The 25,868-nt window shown below is 37.0% G+C and overlaps 2 protein-coding genes and 1 long non-coding RNA gene across 7 annotated transcripts in view; 2 read left to right on the top strand and 1 right to left on the bottom strand.

The window, feature by feature from the left end:
• Window positions 1-1,497: 1,497 nt before the first annotated feature.
• elovl7a (ELOVL fatty acid elongase 7a) lies at window positions 1,498-9,856 on the top strand. Of its 4 annotated transcripts, none has more exons than XM_083555438.1 (8): window positions 1,498-1,621; window positions 4,147-4,212; window positions 4,544-4,734; window positions 6,380-6,460; window positions 6,894-6,950; window positions 7,052-7,157; window positions 8,322-8,458; window positions 8,578-9,856. In XM_083555438.1, the coding sequence occupies exons 1-8, from the start codon at window positions 1,513-1,515 to the stop codon at window positions 8,806-8,808; spliced, it is 978 nt and encodes a 325-aa protein (XP_083411564.1). In that variant the 5' UTR covers window positions 1,498-1,512; the 3' UTR covers window positions 8,809-9,856. The 4 variants fall into 4 exon arrangements, with proteins under 4 accessions (XP_083411564.1, XP_083411566.1, XP_083411563.1 ...); XM_083555440.1 differs by having other exon boundaries at window positions 8,322-8,471; XM_083555437.1 differs by having other exon boundaries at window positions 4,144-4,212.
• LOC310733973 lies at window positions 8,839-22,590 on the bottom strand. Its single transcript, XR_014535946.1, has 3 exons — window positions 22,518-22,590; window positions 10,762-10,933; window positions 8,839-10,650 (listed from the first exon to the last, which is right to left on the bottom strand). It is a non-coding gene; the product is annotated as an uncharacterized lncRNA (long non-coding RNA).
• pde4d (phosphodiesterase 4D, cAMP-specific) overlaps window positions 17,275-25,868 on the top strand; it is a 168,714-nt gene continuing 160,120 nt past the window's right edge. Inside the window, exons 1-3 of one of the 2 annotated variants that reach the window (XM_083555345.1) lie at window positions 17,310-17,429; window positions 18,427-18,461; window positions 25,142-25,235. In XM_083555345.1, the coding sequence (XP_083411471.1) occupies window positions 25,194-25,235 (42 nt within the window). In that variant the 5' untranslated portion in view covers window positions 17,310-17,429; window positions 18,427-18,461; window positions 25,142-25,193. Of the gene's footprint in view, window positions 17,430-18,426; window positions 18,462-25,141; window positions 25,236-25,868 lie in introns of both variants that reach the window. The other variant, XM_083555344.1, reaches the window with a different exon arrangement.

Genomic DNA, 25,868 nt, shown 5'->3' with positions numbered 1-25,868 from the left:
TCAACACAATTGTACAATATCAACACAACAACTGAAACAAAGATCAAACAAGTCGGTCAAAAAAAAAAGAAAGTAGTAAAGCAATCTTTCAAAAAGGTATATTAAATTCTTCTTCTTTCAGCTGCTCCCATTAGGGTCGTCACAGCAGATCATTTGTCTCCATATCCCCCTGTCCTCTACATCTGCCTCTTTTAAACCAACTACCTGCATGTCCTCCCTCATATATAAACCTAAACCTAAGACATAAACCTCCACCAGCATCTTTTACTCCTTCCTAGTGGCTCCATCCTCAGCATTCCCCCTACCGATATACCCCATGTCCCTCTTCTGCACATGTCCAAACCATCTCAATCTCGCCTCCCCTTGTCTCCAAAACGTCCTACATACACTGTCCCTCTAATAAACCCATTTCTAATCCTGTCCATCCTCGTCACTCCCAATAAAAAATCATAACATCTTCAGCTCTGCTACCTCCAGCTCCACCTCCTGTCTTTTACTCAATACCACTGTCTCTAATCCATACAACATTGCAGGTCTCACCACAGTCCTATAAACAGATACTCTTCTATCACAAATCACTCCTGCTATTGCTCTTCTCCACCCACTCCACCCTGCCTGCACTCTTTTCTTCACTTCTCTAACACACTCTCCGTTACTTAAAAAGGTATATTCAATTAACAAATAAAATTATAGCATCATCTCACAAAAAAATATTAAATGGACAAATACAATTAAACTAAATAATTTTAGATTAAGTACAACTGAATATTTAGAGCTGACTCAGTCTCAGAAAGGGGCAATATTTTTATTCATCTTCACCTGGTTCTTAAAGTATTAGAAATTCATTCTAGCTCTTTTTGGACTGAAAATGGGTCCAGCAGTGCTAAAAAGTTACTCACAGGCAGTAGATGTAAGTAGGGGAGTGTTGAGTCTTAATGCCATCTTCAACAGAGGTGCAAATTAGTAACTCATTGTTAAATATTTAGTGAACTTAAAATTACATATATAATATTTTTAAATCAGAAATGTAGTCGAGTAGAGAGAAAAAAAATGCTACATTTACTCAGATACTTTGCACCACTACTGTGATGGGCAGTACTTCCAGACTAGTGCTTTAGTATAGTTTCCAGATCCAAGTGTGTACTAAAAATTATCTCTTTAGCAGAATGACACCCCCTCCCAAACAAAAAACAAAAAAGTTGCTTACAAATAAATAACCTATTTAAACAATTTACTATAGAATTGAAAGCTGTATGTATCATATTATGTACTATGTATTTATATTTATGCATTATACCAGACTATGGTACTGTACTGAAAATAATGTTTAAGAAATAAGCTTATCATGCACTAAAGTTTAGTTTACAGTCTGTGTGGCTACAAATAAAGTTTGAGAAGCCATGGACCGAATGAAATCAAGACTTTTCCCTATAGCATATTGGTAAGAGCTATGATAGGTTAGTTTGTGTTCACAGGCGGGTTTTAGCGACGGAATGGCCAATCACAGCGCTGATGCTGTGCCTTTGTCAAAGTAGTGTAGAGCGTAGCGTGAGACAGACGGAGAGAAAGAGAGAGAGTGTGAAAGAGAGAAAGAGTGGTGAACCGAAGAAGAGTGGAACAGGTGCGTGTCCCAGCAAATACTATTATAAAACTAATACGTATTCTTTGCATTAGCATATACATTATATAGTGGCATTTTCTACATCAGAAATGCGTTTTTCATGTCTTTTTTTTTCATTCCTGTATCTGTATTCTGGAAGTTTAGTTTGTGTTGCTGTATCATTAATTATACTGCTGTTCTTCTGATGCTTTTAGATGAGCTTCTTATAGCTCTTTTTATATATATATATATATATATATATATATATATATATATATATATATATATATATATATATATATATATATATATATATATATATATATATGACCATTTCTGAACTGCTGCCTGTGGAACAGTTTGTAAAGGTAATATGGTGTTAAAACCTGTGTAACCGCAGGTGTGCCTACTTTTAGGCTACTTCCTTTACCTGTTTGGCTCACAGGAGATTAGTCGACTTGTCCCAACTTGTAGCTGGGGATTGATTTCGCTCTAATTAATACTACTTCAGTATCCAGACAATCATGTTTCAGTCTGTAGTTTATTAGAACACTACATGGTCATAAAGAACATGGTGAGTGGGTATCAAGTGCATTTTCTTTCTCCACTAGGTATCAGGTGTGAAGTTTAATATAATTCTTTCAGTATGCTTTTATTTTATACCTTTCTGACCATTTTGCAAGAATTTACAGCTCTAGTTTTTCCTTCTCCCAGACTTATTTTGTTCATATATTATGCTCATGATATAAACATGAACAGTTTATTAATTGCCATTTATCACAGGATAGGACAGGATACATAAGGCCCCAATTTGAATATTTATAAACATACTTTTTTTTTTTTGGTTTGGATTAAACCTATTCATTACATAATTCAAGATTAGATCCAAAAAGACAAAATATCCAGTCGTGGGTGAGACAGGATTAAGGCTGAGGGAGTCCACGGACACACAGTTGTGTGTACTGTGGTGGAATTCACTGACACTTGAGCTTTTTTGACATACAAATGTGCTAAATCTTTTATGCAATCAGAGAGAATGGGATTAGCCATGAATACTGTCCCATTTGTTTGGTTTACATTTTTCTTTGACATCGGCCAATCAGAACAGTTTAGGGTCTGTTCGGAGCAGTGCAAGCGTACCACAGACTGACAGCTCATTGTGTCTTAACACTTGGTCTGTTGTTTAAGGAGTCTTAGGAAAAGGGACAATAGCAGGATTACATTGTTAGTTGGGACAATGCAGCTTTTGACTCTTATTGCCCTTGGTGTGCGATATCACAGCTGACCACCAGGACGTGGCAATTGTTATTAGAAGAGTCGATTTGCCCAATGTTAAACATATTTGCAGGACTCATACCATTCTCTTTATCCAGTTTGTGGTTGTTTTTTTTTACAGTGTTCAAATGAAACAGGATTTGTAATGCAGGATACTTAACACAGTGCATAAGACTGGAAATATAGTGCAGGAAACATAATGGTGGAAGGGTGAGACAGGAATGTTGACTGCAGTCAAAACAAGAATTACAATGATGGAATTTTTTAAATAATCGTAATGCTGGAATTGTTTTTGGAATTGTAACACAGAAATAATGCAAGTAAATAAATACTGAGGAATCTTCATGGAGAAATAGTTGCTGAGCAATTTCAATACAGGAGGCATAGTGCAGGAATTATAACAAGATTAATTCAGAAAGGTGCAAAAATCAGAAGACCTTTATCAGCACAAAATGTCTTTACATGCTGGACATGAACTATTGGAAAAATACAGATTTTCTGATTAAAAGGTTAATAACAAAAGACAGATTGATACTAATAAATTACACATTATTAGCAACATAAGCCATTGTGGTAAAAATGTTTAATTTTAATCTTTGGTTGTCTTTATTTGTCACAACACTGTATCATCTAAATGTAGGTGTTCACTGGTCTTGCTTTTGTCTGTAAACATCAAAAAGAAAGCAAAATCTTCTTCTTATTTGGGCTGCTCCCGTTAGGTGCTCCACAGCGGATCATCCGTCTCCACACCCCCCTGTCCTCTACATCTGCCTCTTTCAACCCAACCACCTGCATGTCTTTCCTCACCACATCCATAAACCTCCTCCTTCGTCTTCCTCTTTTCCATTCTCACCATTCTACTATAGATATAACCCATGTCCCTCCTCTGCACATGTCCAAACCATCTCAATCGTGCCTCCCTCACCTTGTCTCCAAAACGTCCTACATACGCTGTCCCTCTAATAAACTGATTTCTAATCCTGTCCATCCTCGTCACTCCCAAAGAAACCTCAACATCTTAAAAAAAAAAAAGAAAGAAAAATACATGATCAATATTACATATCAACAACCTGTAACCAATGCTTACTTGTTGAATGAATAAAAGGTTGGCTCTATACAGTATAGCATACACTGTGTGTGTGTGTGTGTGTGTGTGTGTGTGTGTGTGTGTGTGTGTGTGTGTGTGTGTGTGTGTGTGTGTGTATGCATATGTGTGTCTGGGCAGATTCTTATGTCAGTCATTAACCATTTTCTCATGTTCTTTGAAGCAGAGATGGTGTTTAATGAGCTAACCTCTACCGCTGTGCAACTATATGACGAGTGGATTAAAGATGCAGGTAAAATGATCCACAAGTCATTTAACAATATTCCGTAAGCTAAGTATAAACACATAGTAAAGGTCCTGCTATTTTATGAACAAACAAACCATAAGCTAAAATTTGATAATTTATTTTGAACATTTACACCTTTTTACCTTTTCTAATTTTGTAAATGATGATAGTCTGCTATTTATATCATTCCTGAAAAAGACCAGTGTCATATTTATATATTGGTAACTGAAATATGACTAAATGAAAAGCCAACATCACAGACACAAAATCTGCTTGAGTGAGTTATATGGCCACAGTTGGTGCTTTATTGAGATCTCATTATATTTGCATGCTTTAGACCCGAGGACTGAAGACTGGCTGCTCATGTCCTCTCCTCTGCCTCAGACCATCATCATTGGTGCCTATATCTATTTTGTGGTGTCACTGGGGCCCAAGCTGATGGAAAACAGGAAGCCTTTTGATTTGAAGAGGGTCCTCGTGATCTACAACTTCACCGTGGTGGCACTTTCTCTCTATATGTGTTACGAGGTACACAAAAATCGAAATCTAAAAATTAGCTTTTTTTTTCCCTTACATGATATAATAATCTAAATTGAACTATTTAGATTGAAGGGAGAGTGGTGGCTCCAGCGGTTAAGGCGCTGGGTTACCGATCGGAAGGTCGGGGGTTCAAGCCCCGGTATCGCCAAGCTGCCACTCTTGGGCCCTTGAGCAAGGCCCTTAACCCTCTATGCTCCAGGGGACCCTTACGAGAAAAATAAATCAAGGGCCGTGACGTCGGAGCGACGTGGGGCTGCCTTCCCGTGGGCTCACCACCTGCAGGAGGGACCGTAAGGGACCGGTGCTGAGAGGATTGGGCAGCAGTCGAAGGCGGGGGCCTTGACAGCCCGATCCCTGGACACGGAGAAGTGTCTGGGGAATCTGCTTAGACTGCTGCCCCCGCGACCCGAATTACGGATAAGCGGGAGAAGATGAATGAATGAACTATTAAAGTAAAAGAACTAGAAATTTGAAGAGACAAGTATTCAAACCTCTGATTGCAAAGTAACACATGTTAAGGCATCAATAGTAAACATGTTGCACTTGATTCCATTTTTTAACATCACCCTTATGCAAATCAGGTTTGACCGAGTTCACACCTAAAAAATGCATGGAGGTATTTACACCACACCTAGTGTTTTGCTTTTTTTTTTTTTTGTGTGGAAGCATTGGTGTGTTGAAGTCACAAGGCTTTGGTTTTGGTTGTTCAAACCAAAGACTTCCTGAAGTAAAATTATGGGTATGTATTTAACAAGCTACACAAATAATGTTTTAAACAAATGAATACTGAATGTTTGTTGTTTTTAATTGTAATATAAACAATTCCTCATTTCTAATGAAATGGTCATGTTTCACATATGACTGAGGAGAAATGCATGTTTGCAAAGTTCTATACATAAATTATTTATTCATAACTAGTTAATATCAATGTCACCGCAATATGTGCACTTTTGTATTCTTTTACAATAACATTGTCAATGAGTAATATATTGACTGAAATAAGTAAATGGAGATATTTAGAAATAGCTGCTGAATTTCTTTAGGAGAAATCGAGTAGTTCTGTGTACATAAACCCTGATGTGTTTGAGCAGGGAGCTCCAGGTTCGATCATACGAAGAAATGAATTTGGCTTAGAAATTGACCCAGACATGTTGCGTGTTTTGGCCTGCAGTATTTTGCTGTAGCTGTGAGCGCATAAAATGATCTGTAAGGTGTAAAAAGTAAATAAAATACTTATTTATAGTATCTAAATAAAATAGGGTCCTGTGTGCTGGAGTGAGTTCTGTGCACATCTAATAAAGGATTATCTATCACTTTTTGGCCAGTAAATGAAATGGTTTTACAGGTACCTTTACAGGACCAAAAGTATATATTTCACTAGACGCAGTAAACAGACTAATGGTGTAAATGCAGATTTATTTATTTTAAATCTTTTGTTTGTTCATTTAATCCTTTATTTATCTTTTTCAATATTATAAAAGCATGAATGTTAAAGATAAAGTATATCAAAAGTATTAACATTTTAAATCATAATCACTGAAGAATTGTGATGTATCTGACAGTGTGTGTGTGTGTGTGTGTGTGTGTGTGTGTGTGTGTGTGTGTGTGTGTGTGTGTGTGTGTGTGTGTGTAGTTTGTGATGTCTGGCTGGGGCACAGGCTACTCGTTTAGCTGTGATCTGGTGGATTACTCCCACTCCCCACAGGCTATGAGGGTAAGTTCACATGTACACTTGGAAATTAAAGTCTTACTTTATTATTATTATTATTATTATTATTATTATTATTATTATTATTATTATTATTATTATTGCTTCTAGGGATCATTAATATAAACTGAAAGGGAAAAGTGGGTGTGTGCAATTTGCTATGATGATTACTTGTGGTAGTTTAGTGGTTATGATGATGGCTTTCAAAACGGGATGTTGTGAGATCGATTCCTAGCACCACCAGAATGGCACTGTGTGGCCCTTGTGTAAATCCTTTTACCCCCAACTGCTCACTTGTATAAGTGATATCATTGTAAGCTGCTGTGGATGACGGCATCTGACAAATGCTAAAAACGTAAATGAATTTTTTGAAATGTGTTCGATATGGGGGGGGAAAGGTGACGTAATTCTAAATAACACTGAGCTCTTTGTTTACTAGATGGCCCACACATGCTGGCTGTACTACTTCTCTAAATTTATTGAATTGCTGGACACAGTAAGTAAGCCAAAAAAAAGGTGACGCATTGAGTGCAGTAAAAGTCGCTGTAGCCCATCTGCTCCCTTTAGTAATGGTTTAATCATGTCCTTTTTGGCCAGGTGTTCTTTGTGCTGAGGAAAAAGAATAACCAGATCAGTTTCCTGCATGTCTTCCATCACTCCATAATGCCATTCACATGGTGGTTTGGTGTCAAGTTTGCTCCAGGTACACTCTCTTCTTTTTGTATTACTCAACACAAACGCGAGAATTTACACTGCTGTCTATTTATTAGACTACAAGCTGCACCCCCCCCCCCTCCCTCTCCCACCACCACTTTCTAGTTTTGTAATGTTATACAGGAGAAAGTGCTGTTTCACTGAGTGAAAAAAGAGACTTGTCTATTATTAACTTTAAATGATTGTTGGGATCTCCCACCATGCTTGACAGTGTTGTTGAGCAACAGCAGAATTGATCTTCCTTATTAGATTTATTTTCCTGCTCTCCATTTTCTTTCTTTAGATCTAATGAATTATTTTCTTTTATTGGCTCAGTATCGAAGTACCTGCATACATTAGGGTGTGTTTTATGTAAAATAGACATACATGAGAGTAAATTGTGGCATTGTGTATGGAAATGACATGTTAACCAGTGAGTCAGCAGAAAGCTGATTCGATAAACGTGCTCACATAACCCCCTGTTTTGATGTCTAACAGCACTTTTCATGAAATGGACACTGTTTTGTTCATGTGAAATTCTGTGTGCTCAAATCCACTTTCCCATTGATGAATGTTTCTGTTAATAGTACTGATACAGAACTTTACAAAAAAAAAAAATACGAGGGCCATTTTAAGGACCATGTAATGGATTTGAGGCCTGAAAGTTAAACCACGAATGATTCCTAGAAATCTTTTTGCTTGAACCCACTAATATTTTCAATACATGTGATGATATGTTTCTGAAGGATTTTATTTTATTTTTCTTCAAAACCATAAGTCACTATACTGACAGAGAAAATAGACATACATTAATCATAGTAAAGCTTAGTTGTTCAGGCTCTGGGTTGCTGAACTGATGAACTCATAGATAGATTATGGCTGATAGTGCATTCCTCCAAGCTTGTTACACTGCTTTGTGATGCAGCACGAGCCTCAGTTTCGAAAGGCTACACTTGACTGGCTTGGCGTGTTTCGAGTAAATGTTGGCCTACACTTTTTCTGTTTGGTAGCTGTATTGTGATTGGGAAGAATTCTCTAGTGACAGGCAGGTGACCAAACTGTGGAGAACAATGGGGAATTATTGTCCCATGTTATTATGAGTTGATTATTACGAACTGTTGTATTTAAGAAAGAACAATCGGGACTTGCTCAGATACCAAAACTTGTCTTCCAGGTGGCCAGGGAACGTTTCACGCCCTGCTGAACTGCATAGTTCATGTAATAATGTACACGTACTATGGCCTGTCAGCACTGGGACCTGCTTATGAGAAGTTTCTGTGGTGGAAGAAGCACCTGACATCTATCCAGCTAGTAGGTGTTGAATGTAAAACATAATTTTTATCTGTATTATAATGAGGACACTTTTTCTGAATCAAATATATTTGTACTTTTATTCATAAAACGAACTCTGTTTTACTCTTTTTGTACAGACACAGTTTATGATCATCACCACTCACATTGCTCAGTACTTCTTTATGAAGGATTGCCCCTATCAGTACCCCATCTTCATTTACATCATCGCCCTCTACGGCTTGGTCTTTCTCCTGCTGTTCCTTAACTTCTGGTATCACGCATACACCAAGGGCAAGAGACTTCCCAAAGTTCTGCGGAGTACCGACAAGGTCCAGAACAACAACAGCATCGAGAGCAAACAGGAATAACCACCTTCAGGAATTATTTTGAAATGACAATCTGACTCACATGGAGTACTTGAGCACTGCTGTTTACTGGCCTACTGTACTTTTTATAATAGGATTATTTATATTTTTGAGAAATAACGTATAGCACAAATAGGTCTAAAGTTGGTTCAAAAGAAGATAAAGATGAATATAACTTCAAATATAGCTGAAAGGAATTATAAATGTTGCAACCTCTTTATTGTTGTACACCTTAATGCACATTGGTGGTCACTGGATTCCTGAATCTTCTACTTTAGAAACGAACACATTGGATATGAAGCCAGATTTACCTCACTTTAAATTCTCAGCTTTACATTTAGCTATATATCTTGAAACGTATTATCCCATAACTGTAACAAATGAGCTTATATGAAAGGTCTGTAGTTACAAGAGTAAAAATTGTCTCGACCCGTCCACCATTGGTAAAATTACTAATTCATAATACAGTTCCCTTTCCAGGCATTAAAGATCTCCCCCAGTACCTTAACTATTTTTATCTCCTACATTCCCTGGACTTCCTCTCAGCTTTAGAAAGCATGCTGATATAGACATATAGTCTGTTTCTGTCTTTAGTAATCTACAAAACGTTTGCACTACATTCAGTTTTAGAGAAATACAGGACAATATGAATGTCCCTGAAGGAGCCAGTGCATTTATCTGGACCTCTAATTAAATGATTAAGTTCTGATCTTGGATCAGATCCTGTCTGACCGTGATTAGGTGGATATGAAGGCAAAAGGCCTATCCAAGACCAGAACTGTTATTCAGAAAATATTTGCAAATATGGGTTCAGATAATACTACACTATTGGCGATTTGGGACAGGACTGATAAGACAGCATGTCTCTGAAATATAAATGCTAAGGAAGGAAGCATTGTGCAGATAAAGTGCTCATATTATCTTAGTACTGTCATGATTGTCCTTGTCTAGGACATGATTTCACTTTCTGATTTTTATACATGTGAAATCGAATATGTGAACGGTGTTTTAAAATGTATATTTATAAAGAAATAAAGACTTTTCACTAGTATATTGGTGTAGATGTCTGAGTAGTGTTGTTTTGCGTACTAAACATTAATACGTATAATCCTAGAGCTCCCCCATGTGGAGGGTTAAATTGTTGCAACGGCAATGAATTGAGCTGGTTTGCGGTTGTAAATACGAACATCTTCTTTCAGCTTCTTCCTTTAGGGGTCGCCACAGCGGATCATCCGTCCTCATACTCCCCTGTCCTCTAAATCTGCCTCTTTCAACCCAACTACCTGCATGTCTTTCCTCACCACATCCGTAAACCGCCTCAATATCCCCCCTCTGCACATGTCCAAACCATTTCAATCACGTCCTACATGCGCTGTCCCTCTAATAAGATCATTTCTAATCCTGTCCATCCTCGTCACTCACAACGAAAACCTCAACATCTTGGCTTTCCTCTTTTCCTCCTTCATGGCAGCTTTATCATCAGCATTCTCCTACAGATGGTTGTAAATAAGAACATAAATTAATTTTAAAAGATTTTGTGAGACATATTCCAGCATACTGGAAAACTAGTTATGGGAAATGATCATGAGCTTGACATTTCTGATGCATAAAGGGCAAATGCAACTGCATTTTTTCTCTCACTATGCTAATGACCCTTACTTCATCATGTCAAACTCATGCTACATGACCAATCTTGACACCCTGAACTATATAATAGTAATAGTCATGTAAAAAAAGACTCACTCACTCACTTACTTCATTAGGAACATCTCTAAATCTGCTCCTTAATGCAATTTTCCAATAAGTCAATCATGTGGCAGCAGCACAGTGCTTCAGAAGATTCATCTACAGGTCAAGAACTTCAGGTAGTGTTCACATGAAACATCCAAATGAAGGAAAATTATGGTATTTGTAATTGTTCAGAGCTAAGAGGGCTATAGTCATCCAATTTATTACCTTTTTACAGCTGTGTTGCGCAGAAAAGTATCTCAGGATGCACGGAACATCAAACCTTGAGGTGGATGATATACAATAGGAGAAAACCAGATCAGGTTCCACTCCTGTCAGCAAAGAACTGGAATCTGAGGCCATCATGTGTACAGACTTTCCCAAACTGTATCGTGAATCACTGGAAATAGACCAAATTTCAAATATAGATAGATTCTAGTGTTATATACCAGTAAGAATGACTGTTCAGATTTTAAATGCCACAAAAAAGAAGGCTTATATAGTCAAGGAAGTAAATTTTGTAAAAAAAAAAAAAAGAAAAAACAAAAAGAAAAAAAAAACAAAAAGAAAAAAATGATCCAATATGCAAACAACCCTCAAAACTAACAAAGTGTGTCATTTTCCCCAAAATTCACTTTATGCAATTAAACAAACATTTACATGAACAGTCGCATTAAAACTGTTTCAAATAGTTATAAAAACTTTTCTAAAGGGTAAATTACTTTTTCCAATTATAGTCTCTATGTCCTTTCTGCCTCATTTTTAATGCAGCTCATGATTCATGTACTAAAGGTTTCAGGAAACCACTATTTTATTAAAACAGAAAATGCAGATCTGTACATGTTAACAGTAAAATGGGAAAGATCAGTAACTTATAATAAATATCTGCAGGATCTCAATTTGACCAATGCTTTTGTGCTTTTGAAAAACAAAGAGTGATTAGATGATGTGCTACATTTTAAAGGAAGTTGGCTTTTCTTTGTGTATACTAAAGCTGTACAAACAATCAAGTTACTCTGGTGGTCTCTAAAATTATTTTGTGGCATCACTTGCTCTTTGCATGATGAGGTTTAACAGTATTCTCCTGTGCTTTTTATGAGCGAATGCAGTCTAACTAAAACTGGGTCATGGTACAGAATGTGTGAAGCAGCAGGTCACAATAAATTTGTATTTAAAAAAAGAATGCTTAAGGGTGCTTTTCCAATTAAATTTCTTTATGGAAAAATTACTGACTCAGTGACTAACACGAGACACAAACTGGAACTATAACATTTACCAGTCAAACTAGTTAATCTTTATTGCAATGCAGTTTAGATTGTAGATACATTTAGATAGTTATAAATAGAATTATCATTTATAAACATTTGAACCTGTTCAGGGTTGTGGTAAATCTGGGGCCTATCATGAGAACAATAGAAATGGGGCAGCCTCTTTCTTCCTTGTTGTAATAAAGATGAAATAAAGATTGGATTAACTCTGTAACGAGGAGGCAGAAAAAATCAAGCTTAAAAACAAGGTGCTTGTGCAACTTGACTGATTGCACTTGCATTTATACATTTTACTTGATTAGAAGCTGGCAAAATATAGATTAAAATCTATTAATTTTTTACAAGTCTCCTTAAAAAACGTAAACTTTATGCAGAGTTAACCCACTTAAGTCTGCTGGATCAGACAACATTTCTGGCAGAGTGCTCAGGGAATGTGCAGAACAGCTAGTCTTTACCGACCTCTTCAACAGCTCCCTGAGCAGCAACTTTGTTCCTACGTGCCTCAAGACGACGACCATCGTCCCTGTGCCGAAGCAGTCAACTGTCTCCTGCCTCAATGACTATTATCCCGTTGCGCTTACATCCATCATGATGAAGTGCTCCGAGGGGCTCGTCATGAGGCACATAAAGACCCAGCTTCCACCCTCACTGGACCCTATGCAGTTTGCCTATTGTCCAAACCGTCTCCACAACCCTCCATTTCTTCCTCACCCACTTGGACCTGAAGCTAACATCATTGTGGACGACCCCACACACCCCTCACACACACTCTAAACCCTCCTGCCATCAGGAACGTGGTTCAGAAGCATTCGGGTATCACATCCAGATTGTGTAACAGCTTTTTCCCGCAAGCCATCAGACTCCTCAATACACAGAACTAACACACACACACACACACACACACACACACACACACACACACACACACACACACACACACACACACACACACACACACACACACACACACACACACTCAACTGTGTGTTACTGAACTGTACAACCTGAACTTAACACACACTTATTTCTCATCTCAATCCATTCCAACACCATTTGTTTATTATTTATAAATAACCATATTATACCATTTGCTGTTTTTTTGCACTGCATAGTGTTTGTCCCTATCTTGTGTTATGTTTATTGTCCCACACTGTCTTGTGTTCTCTGTCTGTCTATACTGTTTTTTTTGTCTGCACTGTTTGCACTCAATGCACTTTAAGTAGCTTTGTGCTGTGTTGTAGATCTATGTTGTTTAATGTAGCACCAGGGTTCTGGAGTAATGTTGTCTCATTTTAGTGTGTACTGTGTATCACTGTATATAGTAGAAATGACAAGGAAAGCCTCTTGACTTGACTTGACATTGACAATAACATTTACCAGCAGTTCATCTTCCATGTCGGTAATTTCTTATCTGCCTCTTAATTTCCAACCTGATTTAGAAAGATGAAAAAATTATTTCAACATTGTTAACTTAATTTTGAGCAAAAATGCCTGGGCCATGTCTCATAGGATTCATCATGCCAAATGACAGCCCTAAATATGTACTTTTTTTTTAGTCTGAGACAAGACTTGTAACCACATTAATATAAGAAGTGGTTTGGCAAAATAGAAAAAAATTCTGGATGCTGGAGAACAGATTAGATGCTTTAGTGCACATATTAAATGTGGTTGAGAGGAAACAGAAAAAAAAAGCTTGTGCTTGTGATGCGGTTGAAACCATTAGCCTGGTGTCATTGAGATTATGTGACCAAAGGTTATTGCAAACAGATGGGCTGTAGCATTTGTGGATATTTTATGCCACAACTTGGCCTTAGAGCTTGACAGGAGGTGAACCATAGCAACACGTTTGGGTGGTGATGATGATGGTAGACTGCACAAGTACATTGTTAAAAAAAAAAGAAACAACACAAAAACAACAGAGCCATTTCTAGAGTTGAATAAATTCTGCATTTAAAGAAAATTGTATATAATACATATATAACGTGTGTGTAACTGTACACAAAATTCACGGTTCAGTACGTACCTCGGTTATTAATCATGGTTCGGTTCAATTTTGGTACAGTAAGGACGAATAAATGTAAAACATAAAATAGCTTGTCGTTTTTATATTAACGCATATTTGTTTATTATTATTAACAATTGAGACAAATAAAAAAAAGGCAGCCGTTTGAAAGATTATCCTATAGTTAGCGGTCGTTCCATGTTCATGACTTGGCAATATATAAAAAAAATAAAATAAAATTTTATAATATTTGTAAAGTGGATGCTCACCGCACAAACTTGGAAATAACAGATATGTGCTAACGGAAAAGTAAATAAAGTTCATTACAGCCTGAAGACAGTGTGGTTTTGAATATAATAACTGTCAACTCTTTTTAGTGTATGTGTCGTCTATGAACCCAGTGACTTCTCTATTAAATTAGCAAACCACATGCAGTAATGTTCAGATTGTTGAAGGGGTTTAACTGGGTCAATAAATGGTTTTAAATGCATTCAAATGAGCCCAGGGTGGAACATTGCTTTTATTGTCTATCCTCATTTCTGAGTGAATCATCATAACCTGTATGATGTGGTTGAAGAGAGGTTATTTTTAATCATGAGGCACAAAACGCAGACTCATGAGTGCATTTGGTGGAAATCCTGACTCCTTACTTCTGTTAATTTGTGACTGTCATCAGTTACTTGTGTCTGGACACAATCATTCCCTCCCACAGTGGGAAAGAATTATGGGATGAATAAATATGGCATTAATATATACTGCTTTATTTGGGTAATCCATAAAAAAAATGTTCTGCAAATAAGATTATTTCCTATAATAAGATTGTTTTGGACAACATTTACAATAGTTTTATACAATTCCAATTGTATAACTACGGTGCTTTATTTTTAAAACCGATTGTAGAATCATGCAGAATGTCAATGACAGACATGGACACTATATGGACAGAAGTTTGTGGACAGCTTTCTATCACACTCATGTGGGAAAATCGTGTGCAAAATTGTCTAGAATGTCCATGTATGCTGTAGTATTACAATTTCCATTTACTTGAACTAAGAGGCCCAAACCTTTTTCAGCATCCTGAGCACAAAGCAAGCTTTAAGGTTTGCCGAGGTTGGAATGAAAAGACATGAGTGTCCTGCACGGTCCCCTGACCTTATCCCTATTGAAAACCTTTGGGATGAAACTTTTAATTATATAATGTACTGTAAATTATGATATTCAAATGTTTTGCAATTATATGTTGAGGAACATTATTCTAAAATTTTCTTTTACAGATTGGTGAAGCTCTGCCCATCTTTACTTCTGAGAGACTCTGCCTTTTTAATATACACTATTTATACACAATCATCTTACTGACCTATTGTCAATTGACATAATTAGTTGCTAAATGTTTCTTTAACTGTTTCATTTTGATAACACTTACTTTACCCAGACTTTAGTTGCCCCGTCGCAACTTTTTAAAAACGTGTTACAGCCATCAAATTCATAATTACCTTGTTTTTTAATTAAAATATTACAATTCCTCAGTTCAAACATATGATATGTTTTCTATATTTTATTGTGAATAAAATATTGGTTTATGACGTTTGCAAATTATTGCACTTTGTTTCTATTTACATTTTACACAGTGTCCCAACTTTTTAGGGAATTGGGGCTGTGTAAATATTGTTGAATGCATAAGTATTCACATATTTCTCTTCCCTAAAATGTTTCTTTTGGAGAGAGACATGGTTACAAGGCACATTTTATTAGTTGCTGATTTTATGGGCCTAAAAGTATTAGTTTATTACTTATTCCCACAAGTGAAATAACAGAGAATTCCACAGGATGATTATAATGCAGACGACATTCATCAATACCCCAGAGTTTTTGGAAACCTTATCAACTTTACCAAACCAACAGATTGTATGCACTAGTAATTTAATCAGTAAACATCTGTGGATTGTAAATTCTCTGCCCTTCTTTTGATCGTTGTTGATCTGCCCTTGAGCAAGGCATAAATTCATAATCTGCTCCAGTGGTGCTAAAAACTTTGAGAAAAAAAAAAAAAAAAACTAAAAAGGTTGCATGGACACTGTAACAATCTCATAACTCATCATAACTATTTTAATGTCAACATAGTAAAACCAAATGTATTAAATACCCAGAGTTGTAAGGCTGCTATAGGGCAATTCCTTCTGCTACAAAGTCAGCTTTTATATTTAAATACTTTTTAATCTACGGTGTACATGTTATATGGATAAATAAGCAATAAAACCCTCTTGACTAAAAAATGAGCAGGGGAAAAAACATCTGGTTGCATGGGGGCATGGTGGATTAGTGGTTAGACTGTGTGCTTTACATCTTTGTGGTTGGGAGTTCTCTGAGTTTTCTCTGAGTCTGCATGTTCTCCTTGTGCTTCTGGGGTTTCCTTCGGGTACTGCAGTCTCCTTCCCAAATCTAAAGGCATTTTGTTGGCTGATAAGCACTTACTAATTGTCTGTAGTGTGTGTGTGTGTGTGTGTGTGTGTGTGTGTGTGTGTGTGTGTGTGTGTGTGTGTGTGTGTGTGTGTGTGTGTGTGTGCAATTATGCCCTGTGATAAGTTGGTACCCATTAATAGATGCTTCTTGCACTAAGTTTCCTGCAGTAGTCTTCAGGCTCCCCATGTAACCCTAATCAAACTCTTAGTAGCATGCATGCATGTGTGTGTGTGTGTGTGTGTGTGTGTGTGTGTGTGTGTGTGTGTGTGTGTGTGTGTGTTTCTATCTCATTTTAAATTAGATTTAGCTTTACTAATAACAGAATTCTTGGATGAGTTAGATGATTCTTTGCATTACTTCAGGCAAATAAAACTAGATAAAGGATTTAATTCGGACTATAGAAAAGCAAACTTTTCCTTAATACATTATTTATTATAACGACCTGAAGTTCAATAAATTACCCCGAGCAAATATTTCACCTCAAGGCTCATGCTAGTGTTTGGATTGTTCGATGCAGCTGTCAGTGAGGCTCATGAGGCAGACTGTGGGAAAGAGAACAATGAGGTGTCATTAGTGATAGCTACGGTTTAACCAAGTGACGTAAAATAACCTGAAGCTTGCCATCACATCCCTCGGATTAGAGGATTAAGTTACAAAAACAAATATTCTGCTCTTTAAGCAGTGCTGTTTATACAGAGCTATTGCCCAGCATGGGAGCACAGAGACAGAATCCTTGAATAGGACAGTGACGTAATAGGACATTTCTCCCTGTGCAGTAATGATGAATGATGTGTTCATCAGCTACTAATCCCAGTAATCATGAGTGGAGCTTGTGAGTCGTGGCTGTGACTTGGTCTGTGCTGCTATCCTGCTGTGATGCTGCGGTAGCCTTGGCTCTGGCTCCAGCTTCAGCCTGAGGAACTCAGGGGGAGTGGGAGGGGCTTGGTGGGCAGTGGAGCAAGATGATTGGCTTAGACACTGGGAACTCTGTTGTTGTTCCATCCTTAAACCACAGAGCATTGAATCTCCCTAGCACAGGAAGCACTGGGGGACACTTTCTCTGCCTCTTCAGGGTGGACTGTATCGCAGTGACAACACAGCTGAATCCCTAAGGGAGGGGGGGTTGAACTCTTCTGTCACATTCTGCCTTCCTTGAGGAAAAAAGGGTAAGTTTTTATTTTATGTCTCTTAAATCATCTTGTCGTTTGTTGTCCTAACAGCAGTGCAGAGGATGGGACAGTGGGAGGAAGTCAACATTTTTAGGATGACTTTATATTTGAAGTGTCCTGGTTTTATATTTGAATACGCAGTATAGTCTATCAGTATGTGCGAAGAGATGTGTATGTGTGGGTGGCTGGATTTGTAAATCTGTCGGATGGTAATAGTCATGAACAGTGTGAGGCAGGTGCAAGGTGACTTTTAGGAGCCCAACCTCCTCAGAAAACTTGCGACTGCATTGCAAAAAAAAAAAAAAAAAAAAAAAAGTGACACTTTCTTGTTTAGCATTTCTATGTCCTACTATAAATAGATAAACCCTGTACAGACTGCAGCAGCACTGAGTTACATCCTTCTGCAAACACAGTAGAAAAAAAAAAAGTATTTAATCATGACTATTGCTTTGGGAGAAGAACATTCTCTTTATATTGATGGAGAGAGGCTGTGGTACATGCAAATGTCTCATTTGTTCCTTCATTCAAATGTGTAGAAAACTTCCTTGAAGTTTGATATGTTGGAAAGCACTCAGACTAAATGACTGTATATTTACTTGAATTCTTGTATTCATGATCAGATTAAGTCAACTGAAGTGGTGTTGTGCTTACGGTTAGACGGCGGTGAACAGAATTTGTATACAAACATGCCATTTCATACCAGTGAACATGCAAACAACCATGCCATTTCATACCAGTGAACATGCAAACAACCATGCCATTTCATACCAGTGAACATGCAAACAACCATGACATTTCATACCAGTGAATGGTTTGAAAAATGTAATTTAAAAAGTTTGAGCTATTTAAGTCTTGCATTTATAAGGCAAAGTCTATAAATGTCTATAAAAGCTCATTGTTAGTTAATTGTTAGGTAATGTAATGCCTAAGAATGGCTTGCTGTGTTTCATCTAAAAGTTTAGTTTTATCTCTATGTGTCCTTTGTGATTTACAGTGATTCTGGAGAACTTGAATGGTTCAGAAGGACATGTAATCAGCTATATTTATAGTGTCATTTTAGCCATCTAAAGATGTCATTCATGACGGTAGAACTTCTGCATTTCACTCCATAACATTTGAGTTTCATTGCTTTTCCTGATTTGACATAGTGACTAAGCTTAATAAAACCATGCCAAAGATTCAACATATATACACACAAAGATAACGTCTGTTATTCTCAGTGACTAAACCCTACTAGTGTAGGCAATGTGTAAATTGACCATTTGACACATTTTTGATGGTAGTGAAGTGGGGGCTCTAGTTTGGCTTTAAGCGCCCACCTTTCACCATGCTTTCAGCCATCTATTGTTCTTTGGAACAGTGAAACTCTTGTGTCATGTTAACCTCTGAGATGCAAATGACGCTTTGTGGTTTGCTTAAATGATGGCTAGCTATTGAAGATGGCACACAGTTGCCTTTGTTTCCATTGCTTATAGCGACAGATCCATAAAGTCTGGGCTCCGTCTGTTTCCTTTCATTTTACGTGGCTACGGCTCACATTGTGCACAGTTAATCAAATATAATCAAAGTGGAGAAGTGAGCCAGAGAGCTGACAGATACATCTAGCAGATCCTGGTTAATGTGTTAATGTACCACAGGCAAAGGCAGAGGATGAGGAATTGTTAGACTTTTTTAGTCCAGTTTTTCATATAGTGATGACTACGTGCAAGGTTTTTAGGACCAATGTGGACATTTATATTGTTTTTGACTCTGTATCTGGCATTAAGGCCTGGCTCCAATCTGGAAATGTACAACTGAAACAATGGTACAAATAGCCAATGGATTTTGCAACAATTCATTGATTGTCCTGTTTGTTGTTTTGCCCCTAATGCTGGAGGATTACAAGTTCAAATCTTGTCCATGGCCAGAAGGCCAGAAGAAAATAATATATCTTGCTTGATAGTTACAATATGATGTACATTGATCTGTTCTATGGCATTACATAAAAAAAACAAAAAAAAAAAACAACCTTAAGATAAAGTGGTTAGTTTCACAGCTCTGAAGATACACATTGATTTTCGTTTATCCCAGTCGGAGGGAACTGATTAAATTGGGCACTTAAGAAGGTGAAAATTTGTTAAAAAATAATCCATTGTTTTTACGATTTTTCAAGTAACCCATAGTTAAAGTCAATGTAATTGATGTTGGCCATCTTTGAAACAAATGTAGCCACTAAAAGAGCCCACCCTTCACATTCACACCCTTCTTCCCTCCCCAAAGATAAACACACTCTTATTTTAGTAATGTTAAGATCTAGCATCAGGATCTAGAATGTTACAGATGCAGTCACTAATGCATCTCCATACACACTAATTGAAAATGTCTCTATTGGATTACATTTGTACAATTAGCTAGTATTGAAACTGGATCAAAAATCTGCACCACAATCACTTTAAATGTTCATAAACAGTTCACCACGGCACTTTTGATTCTAAAGTATCTAAATAACCTCAAAGCTAGCAGGTTAAAGAGAATTAAGAAGGTTATCACATCTATTCCATTTGTCTGAGATCACAGTTAAATGCTATAATTCCTATGTGGACATTTCAAAAGCATTGGTAAAGACAAGAGAGTTTGACAGAATTTGATTCTTTGCATTTGTGGACATTTTTCTACAATAAACAGGGCACCACTTGACTTTTAGCATATGATAATTTGCAGCATTTCTGTTGTTTGTTAACAAATCATGAAATGTTGCATCAATTGCCTTTTGCAGAAAAATAACAAAGTTGATTGTTCAACTGAAATGGGATCTGACCTTTACTTTGTTAAGTCATACACCACTAAGCCCAGCTAAAGAACATGAAAGAGGTTAGTTAGAGTGCTGATCGGTGTCACACATGTCTGTTATTACAGGAGGGTGGGAGCTCTTCACTGGTCTCCCGGCCTGGGGCAGGGTGTGGGTCAACATCCACAGAGTGAGCCAAAATATTTTCTGCAATCCTAAGCACTGAACCCATAATCCAGTTCTAAATTTAACAGACTTTAGATCTATATTGATATGAAAATGATCTTTACATATAAAATGGAGCAGGAAATTGGTGGTCAAATGTATAATCCATAATGCCTGAGGTTTGGTTGAGGGCATCGCTCCTCCTAGTTGCTCTTTTGTTTTGGCTGTTTTCTTCTATTTTGCATGCATTTGACTAAAGCACATGCACTGCTCATTCCTGTTCCAGCATTAATGGACCTACAAGAATTTCTTAATAGTTGAAAATGGAACTTATATCCTAAACCTATTTTATAAGCAATATGCAACAACATAGGAACATGCTCTACTTACAGTACAAAGATCCTTTTTTTCCAGGACTCTCTCCAAAACAGACAGAACAGAGGCCTTTTGCAAGGCCTCTCTCATGGCACATAATGACTTAGCCAGAGTGGACAAACATACAAGACAGCTGCAAATGGGTCAGAGGATACGTACTACAATACATGAGAGTTTAATTAGAAAGCATCAGTTTATTGTGGAATATTAATAATTATTGATTCTGATTGGCTGAAAGGTGTCAATTCATTCTCTATAGCAGCGGCTTTGACCACAGATGATTATTATTTATAGTAATTCATACACTGTTTCATAGACTGTTTTCTGTAGGGATATATTCAGTTAGCATTTTTGGAATGTTTCTCAGTGCTTTGTGAAGCTGTAACTTTTAGTTTCCAGACTGTGTCACACTTTTTGCAGTTTCTCTTGACAAGCTGCTTTTTTGATATACTGTCTCCGGAAAAGAGAAAAACCTGTTTATTCTTGCTATAATGCGAGTGATAAAAGGGACAAACTTGCTTTATTAAACACAGAATGTGACTTTAAAATATATAGCTTCCTAACATTGCTGGGATATGCAAAGAAAGAATTTCACTGTGCTGTAATGTACATGTGACTGGTAAAAATCTTCTTTACCCTTTTATACGTTATAGAATTATTTAATTATTTAATTAATTAATAAAGGATGTAATATTTGGGGAAAATAATAAACTAAAGGGTGCTAACAGGACCTCTGTATTGATTAATTTTCCATAAAAGCCCACATAAGTATTCTAAAATATATAAAGAAATGAATAAATAAGGAAGCAGTGATGGCTTAGTGGTTAAACGCTGTTGAGTTACTGATCAGTAGGACAGGGGTTCAATCCCCTGCATCAACCTGCCACTTTTGGGCTTTTGAGCTAGGCCTTTAACCTTGTCTCGTGCACCTTATCATGGTCAGCCCTGTGACTCCAACATCCTAACAAACAGGGATATGTGAAGTAAATTTCACTGTGCTGTAATGAATACGTAAATAAAGGCCCTTTCTAAATAAGCAAGCTAGTAAATGCTTGCCTGGCCTATACATTCCTAAAGTTATTTTGGTTTCATTTGTAAACTACACAGTTCATAACATAGTGAGTTTCCCATGGAAAACTTCCCATCAACAGTTATTAACTTTTTCTATGTTTAGCCTGCAATCTTTATGGTCAGTTTTGCAAAGAGGTTTAGTCTCTGGCAAAAGAAAAAGAGCAAATGTTCTTGTCCTATGTAACATAAAAAGTAATATTGAGTCATAGCTCAGGCCAATTTGTTCCCTTTTACTTCATTAAATGACTAAGTAATGGATTTCTCAAGATCTAGCAAGATCTAGAATAAGTCAGCAGACTGAAAAATTTATCATTAATCCTTAAGTGAGGCAGAATAAAAGACTTTTAACATGCTGGCATTAAAAAGAAAGTATGTCTTTAGTCAAGACAGACAGACAGACAGACAGACAGACAGACAGACAGACAGACAGACAGACAGACAGACAGACAGACTATTCTTCACTCAAGTGATGAAGTGATGATTAATCAACTCACAATAGGAAATAGTGCAGTAAGTGCAGTATTACTTTACAATAGAAAATGAATACATGTATTTAATATAAAAGTAACTTAATCACTGGATTCACTGTGTATAGACATGTTAATAACAGAGACCTCAGTCAGATGAACATAAACTAAGGTGGCCAAATAATGATATATTGTGCATTACCTCCAGGTGAGAACCTAGATGGACATTCCCTGACTCACCACATGAAGGAGCCAGAAACCTTCTGAAGCTGCTGTTTTTGGAGATTAAAACCTGGGAAAAACAGCCGGTCCATTTCAGCTTCAGCTCGTTCACCGTTTACACTGTAAGAAAAACACAAAGGCAAAGAGTAAGCAGTGTGCCTATAGCCAAAACAATGTCACACAAGGCATGCAATAATAATGTGACAAATGTTAATCTAAAACAGGGAGCAGAGTTTGAGAGCACCTGAAACAGGGTGAAAGGGAGATATAAGGAAAGGGAGTATTTGCTATGATTAAGAAAGAAGAGAATTACAATAATCACCCGCTGAACTTTACATGCATCATTTACGTTATGTTACAGATCCAAAGATTGAGGTGAACCTTTGGAAAATCTGACAAATATCCAATTCTAGAATATTACAATTTCATTGTTTAGTATTGATACTAAAAGTAATTAGTAGTTTCCCTAACACAGAAAGTAGTTGAGGTTTGTGTGTTTTCCCCGTCTAACACACCACAATCAGCTCATGTAGGCACTGGTAATTGGCTGATTAGGTGCTTTTGGTAGTGTTATGACCCTACAGGAAGTCGAGTCTGACACCCTGCCCTAATCAAATTAAATATTTGCACTGTTGCCACCATGTTATATGTCATGGTGATATTCGTGCCTCAAAAGAGCAATCTATAGTTGAGATAATGAACGTTTTCGGAAGATATTTGCCATTTCTTTGTACACTTATTCACTGTCAAACAGGTTGTAATATTATTTATGAAATATAATTAAAAAAAATCCATGAAAATCCCTGATATAATTAACTATTCAAAGCCATGACTCAGTCCCTTAGATGTAAAAAAAGCTTTTGATTTGTTCATTTCAATTCACAAGTTTGTAAGTTTCAGTGTGACTTAGTAGGTTAGTTCGAGTAGTTTGCATTTGTGTGTTATCTCAAGTGCAACTGGTGTACAGAAATAACAATAAAAGTTTTACAACTGTTGTGGTGTTTGATTTTATGACTCAATCAATCGGTCTATGATTGAAAATTTCACTTTAGTTTATACGTCTAAACTTCTTTTATACGTCGACTTATGCTTATTACAATAGAACGTAATTTTTTCCCCCTTTCAATTAGACAAATTATTTATATTTGTGTTTATTGATAAGTTCAGGAAATCATTACGATATGAAGTATGCTGTGCACACTTCATATTTTAGCAGGTATGATCACACACCATTTGTCCATCGATTGCTTTTAGCTGGGTGTGATGTGAAATAAATCACAGCAAAAGGACAGTGAATGAGGAACTGGATCGCTTGTAACTTTTTTGTCAGCCAATTAGAGTTTCTGTTTCAATGATAGATGTGGAAAAAGCTGGGGCAAGAGATGGAATAAGCCGGGGGTTCTCATGAGATAATTTGGTCTCAGCTTCTACCTTCAGTCAGTAGTACTCTTGTGTTTCCCCAACAGCTTGATATTTTTCGATTTTGTCACCAAGAAATGACAAGTAAAAGACACTGTTGATGTCTATGACCAAACAACCTCAACAAAGCTTTAATTCCCTTGATAGACATGGTTCTTGGCACTTCTAAATCATAAACGGAGCACCCAACAGAAAAGAAGACTTTGACAAGATGTCCTAAACAACTAGGGCACAATCAGGGTTTTAAAGAAAAACCTCATGCAAAGAATCCAAGTCTCTGGCACTCAGCAGGCTTGAGATAAAGGATTTGTTCTGGTTTTCTCATTTGAACTTGAATCCTTGTTTTGTAACTTTGTGGTGTTCTCCTGATGTCGAATTTTCTTTTTGCTTGTGTGGAAACTTTGGGCAAGAAGAGATCTATTATATAAAGGACACTCCATCTTCAAGCCCAAATAATACCTTCAAAAGCCAAACATACAGAGTCTGGCCAATTAAATCTCAAGTGAGTCCAATCAAACATGTTCAGCCAATAATGCAGCATCCTACTGGAAAAGGGAAAGCCACTTGTCACAGGCTTGAAATGTTGCAAAAAGCATGTCAATTCACTGATTAGAGTTTTCCCCAGTGGCATTTAGCATTTATAATTTGGGCGAGCTTCTTCTGAGATATTGGAGTATGTACTTTGAAGTGCTTATTACAAGTACTTGCAAAATGTTGTAAGAGTGTAAGTCAGTTTTAGATGGATTGCCAGTAGTCCAATGTGTATAAATCATAGTGTAGGATAATGATCTAGGTGTTGGACTTGTAGGTTGTGAGCTCAAATCTCAGCACTGCCAAGCTGCCACTATTGGGCCACTGAAACTTTAACTGCTCAGTTGCATTAATAAAATAATTGTAAGTCATTTTGCATCAGAGCTTCTGCCAAATGCCATAAATGCTATCATGGATGCCTTACTAACGCAGAGATCATCCTGAGGTATTCATTTCCTTTGGCACAAGGCTTTTCAGGATTAGATCAAAACATTTTCCATGCTTAAGGCCTTCATTTATTTATTTCTCATATAATGATCACTCCTTTTCCGCCAAGATCATAGCACATCCGCTTGAGAACATAAGATTCAAGTCATGCTGCTGCCATTGTCTGCTTTCTACACAAACATGATTCACATTTGTTAAATATTTCATTGAGGGTCTGATTCCTAATTTTTTCTGATCTCTTGCAGAAAGATTTCCTCCCAGCGCCAGGGACGCTCTGTTTGAGCCGAGGGCCCCACGATGCAGGAGAATACCTGTAGCGGAGAAAGCCAAATGGAAAGCGTGAGTGCACAGATACACTTTGCAATGTTATGTACACGTGATAATATTATGACAGACAGATTAAGTAACTTTTCCATTGAGATAAGAGAGAAATTTTAGCTGAAGAATGCATTTTCTTTCCTCCAAATTAAAAACTGTAACATTAAAGGACTGAGCCTGGCTGTCCATCTGGGCCGGTTAGATTTGACCTTTGGAAATTTTGCACAGCTGGTACAAGTACATTAGCATTCACCTGCCCTTTCCTTTTGCTTGCCACATTTCCTTTTGTTTCTTTTTATAATAGAGCAACATGAGAATGATCACAGTAGGTCAAATACTATTTGATATGGTCAACAACATCCTATTTCCACAGAGAAAAGGAGGATAAGTGAATAAATTAGTTGAAGCATATGAAATAAGATATCTCAGAAATAATCCAATATTCCTTCTGTATTTGGCCAGATGTTCAGAAACAAATGAGTTTGATTTGAGGGTCTAGCTCAAGGGCACAATATCTTCACTAGAGATGTTAGAAGCTGTTTCCCATAGTACTCACGTCAGATCCACCTCATACTATTAACACCTTCATTTGCCCTTTGAGCCATCTTTAGAGCATAACTTATAGTAACATAATTCGACTGCAAATTTATAATC

This window comes from Silurus aristotelis, assembly GCF_946808225.1.
Source record: "Silurus aristotelis genome assembly, chromosome: 11".
In the NCBI taxonomy this organism is placed as follows: domain Eukaryota; kingdom Metazoa; phylum Chordata; class Actinopteri; order Siluriformes; family Siluridae; genus Silurus; species Silurus aristotelis.
Note: the sequence above shows the minus strand (reverse complement) of the source record. Positions and strands in the feature narration are given on the sequence as shown.

What these genes read in the sequence shown, in the direction of transcription:
- elovl7a (XM_083555437.1), top strand. Translation starts at nt 1,513, where the DNA reads ATGCTGTGCCTTTGTCAAAGTAGTGTAGAGCGTAGCGTGAGACAGACG. An exon ending in ACCGAAGAAGAGTGGAACAG is followed by an intron (nt 1,622 to 4,143) that starts GTGCGTGTCCCA and finishes TGTTCTTTGAAG; the next exon opens with CAGAGATGGTGTTTAATGAG. An exon ending in ACCTGACATCTATCCAGCTA is followed by an intron (nt 8,459 to 8,577) that starts GTAGGTGTTGAA and finishes CTTTTTGTACAG; the next exon opens with ACACAGTTTATGATCATCAC.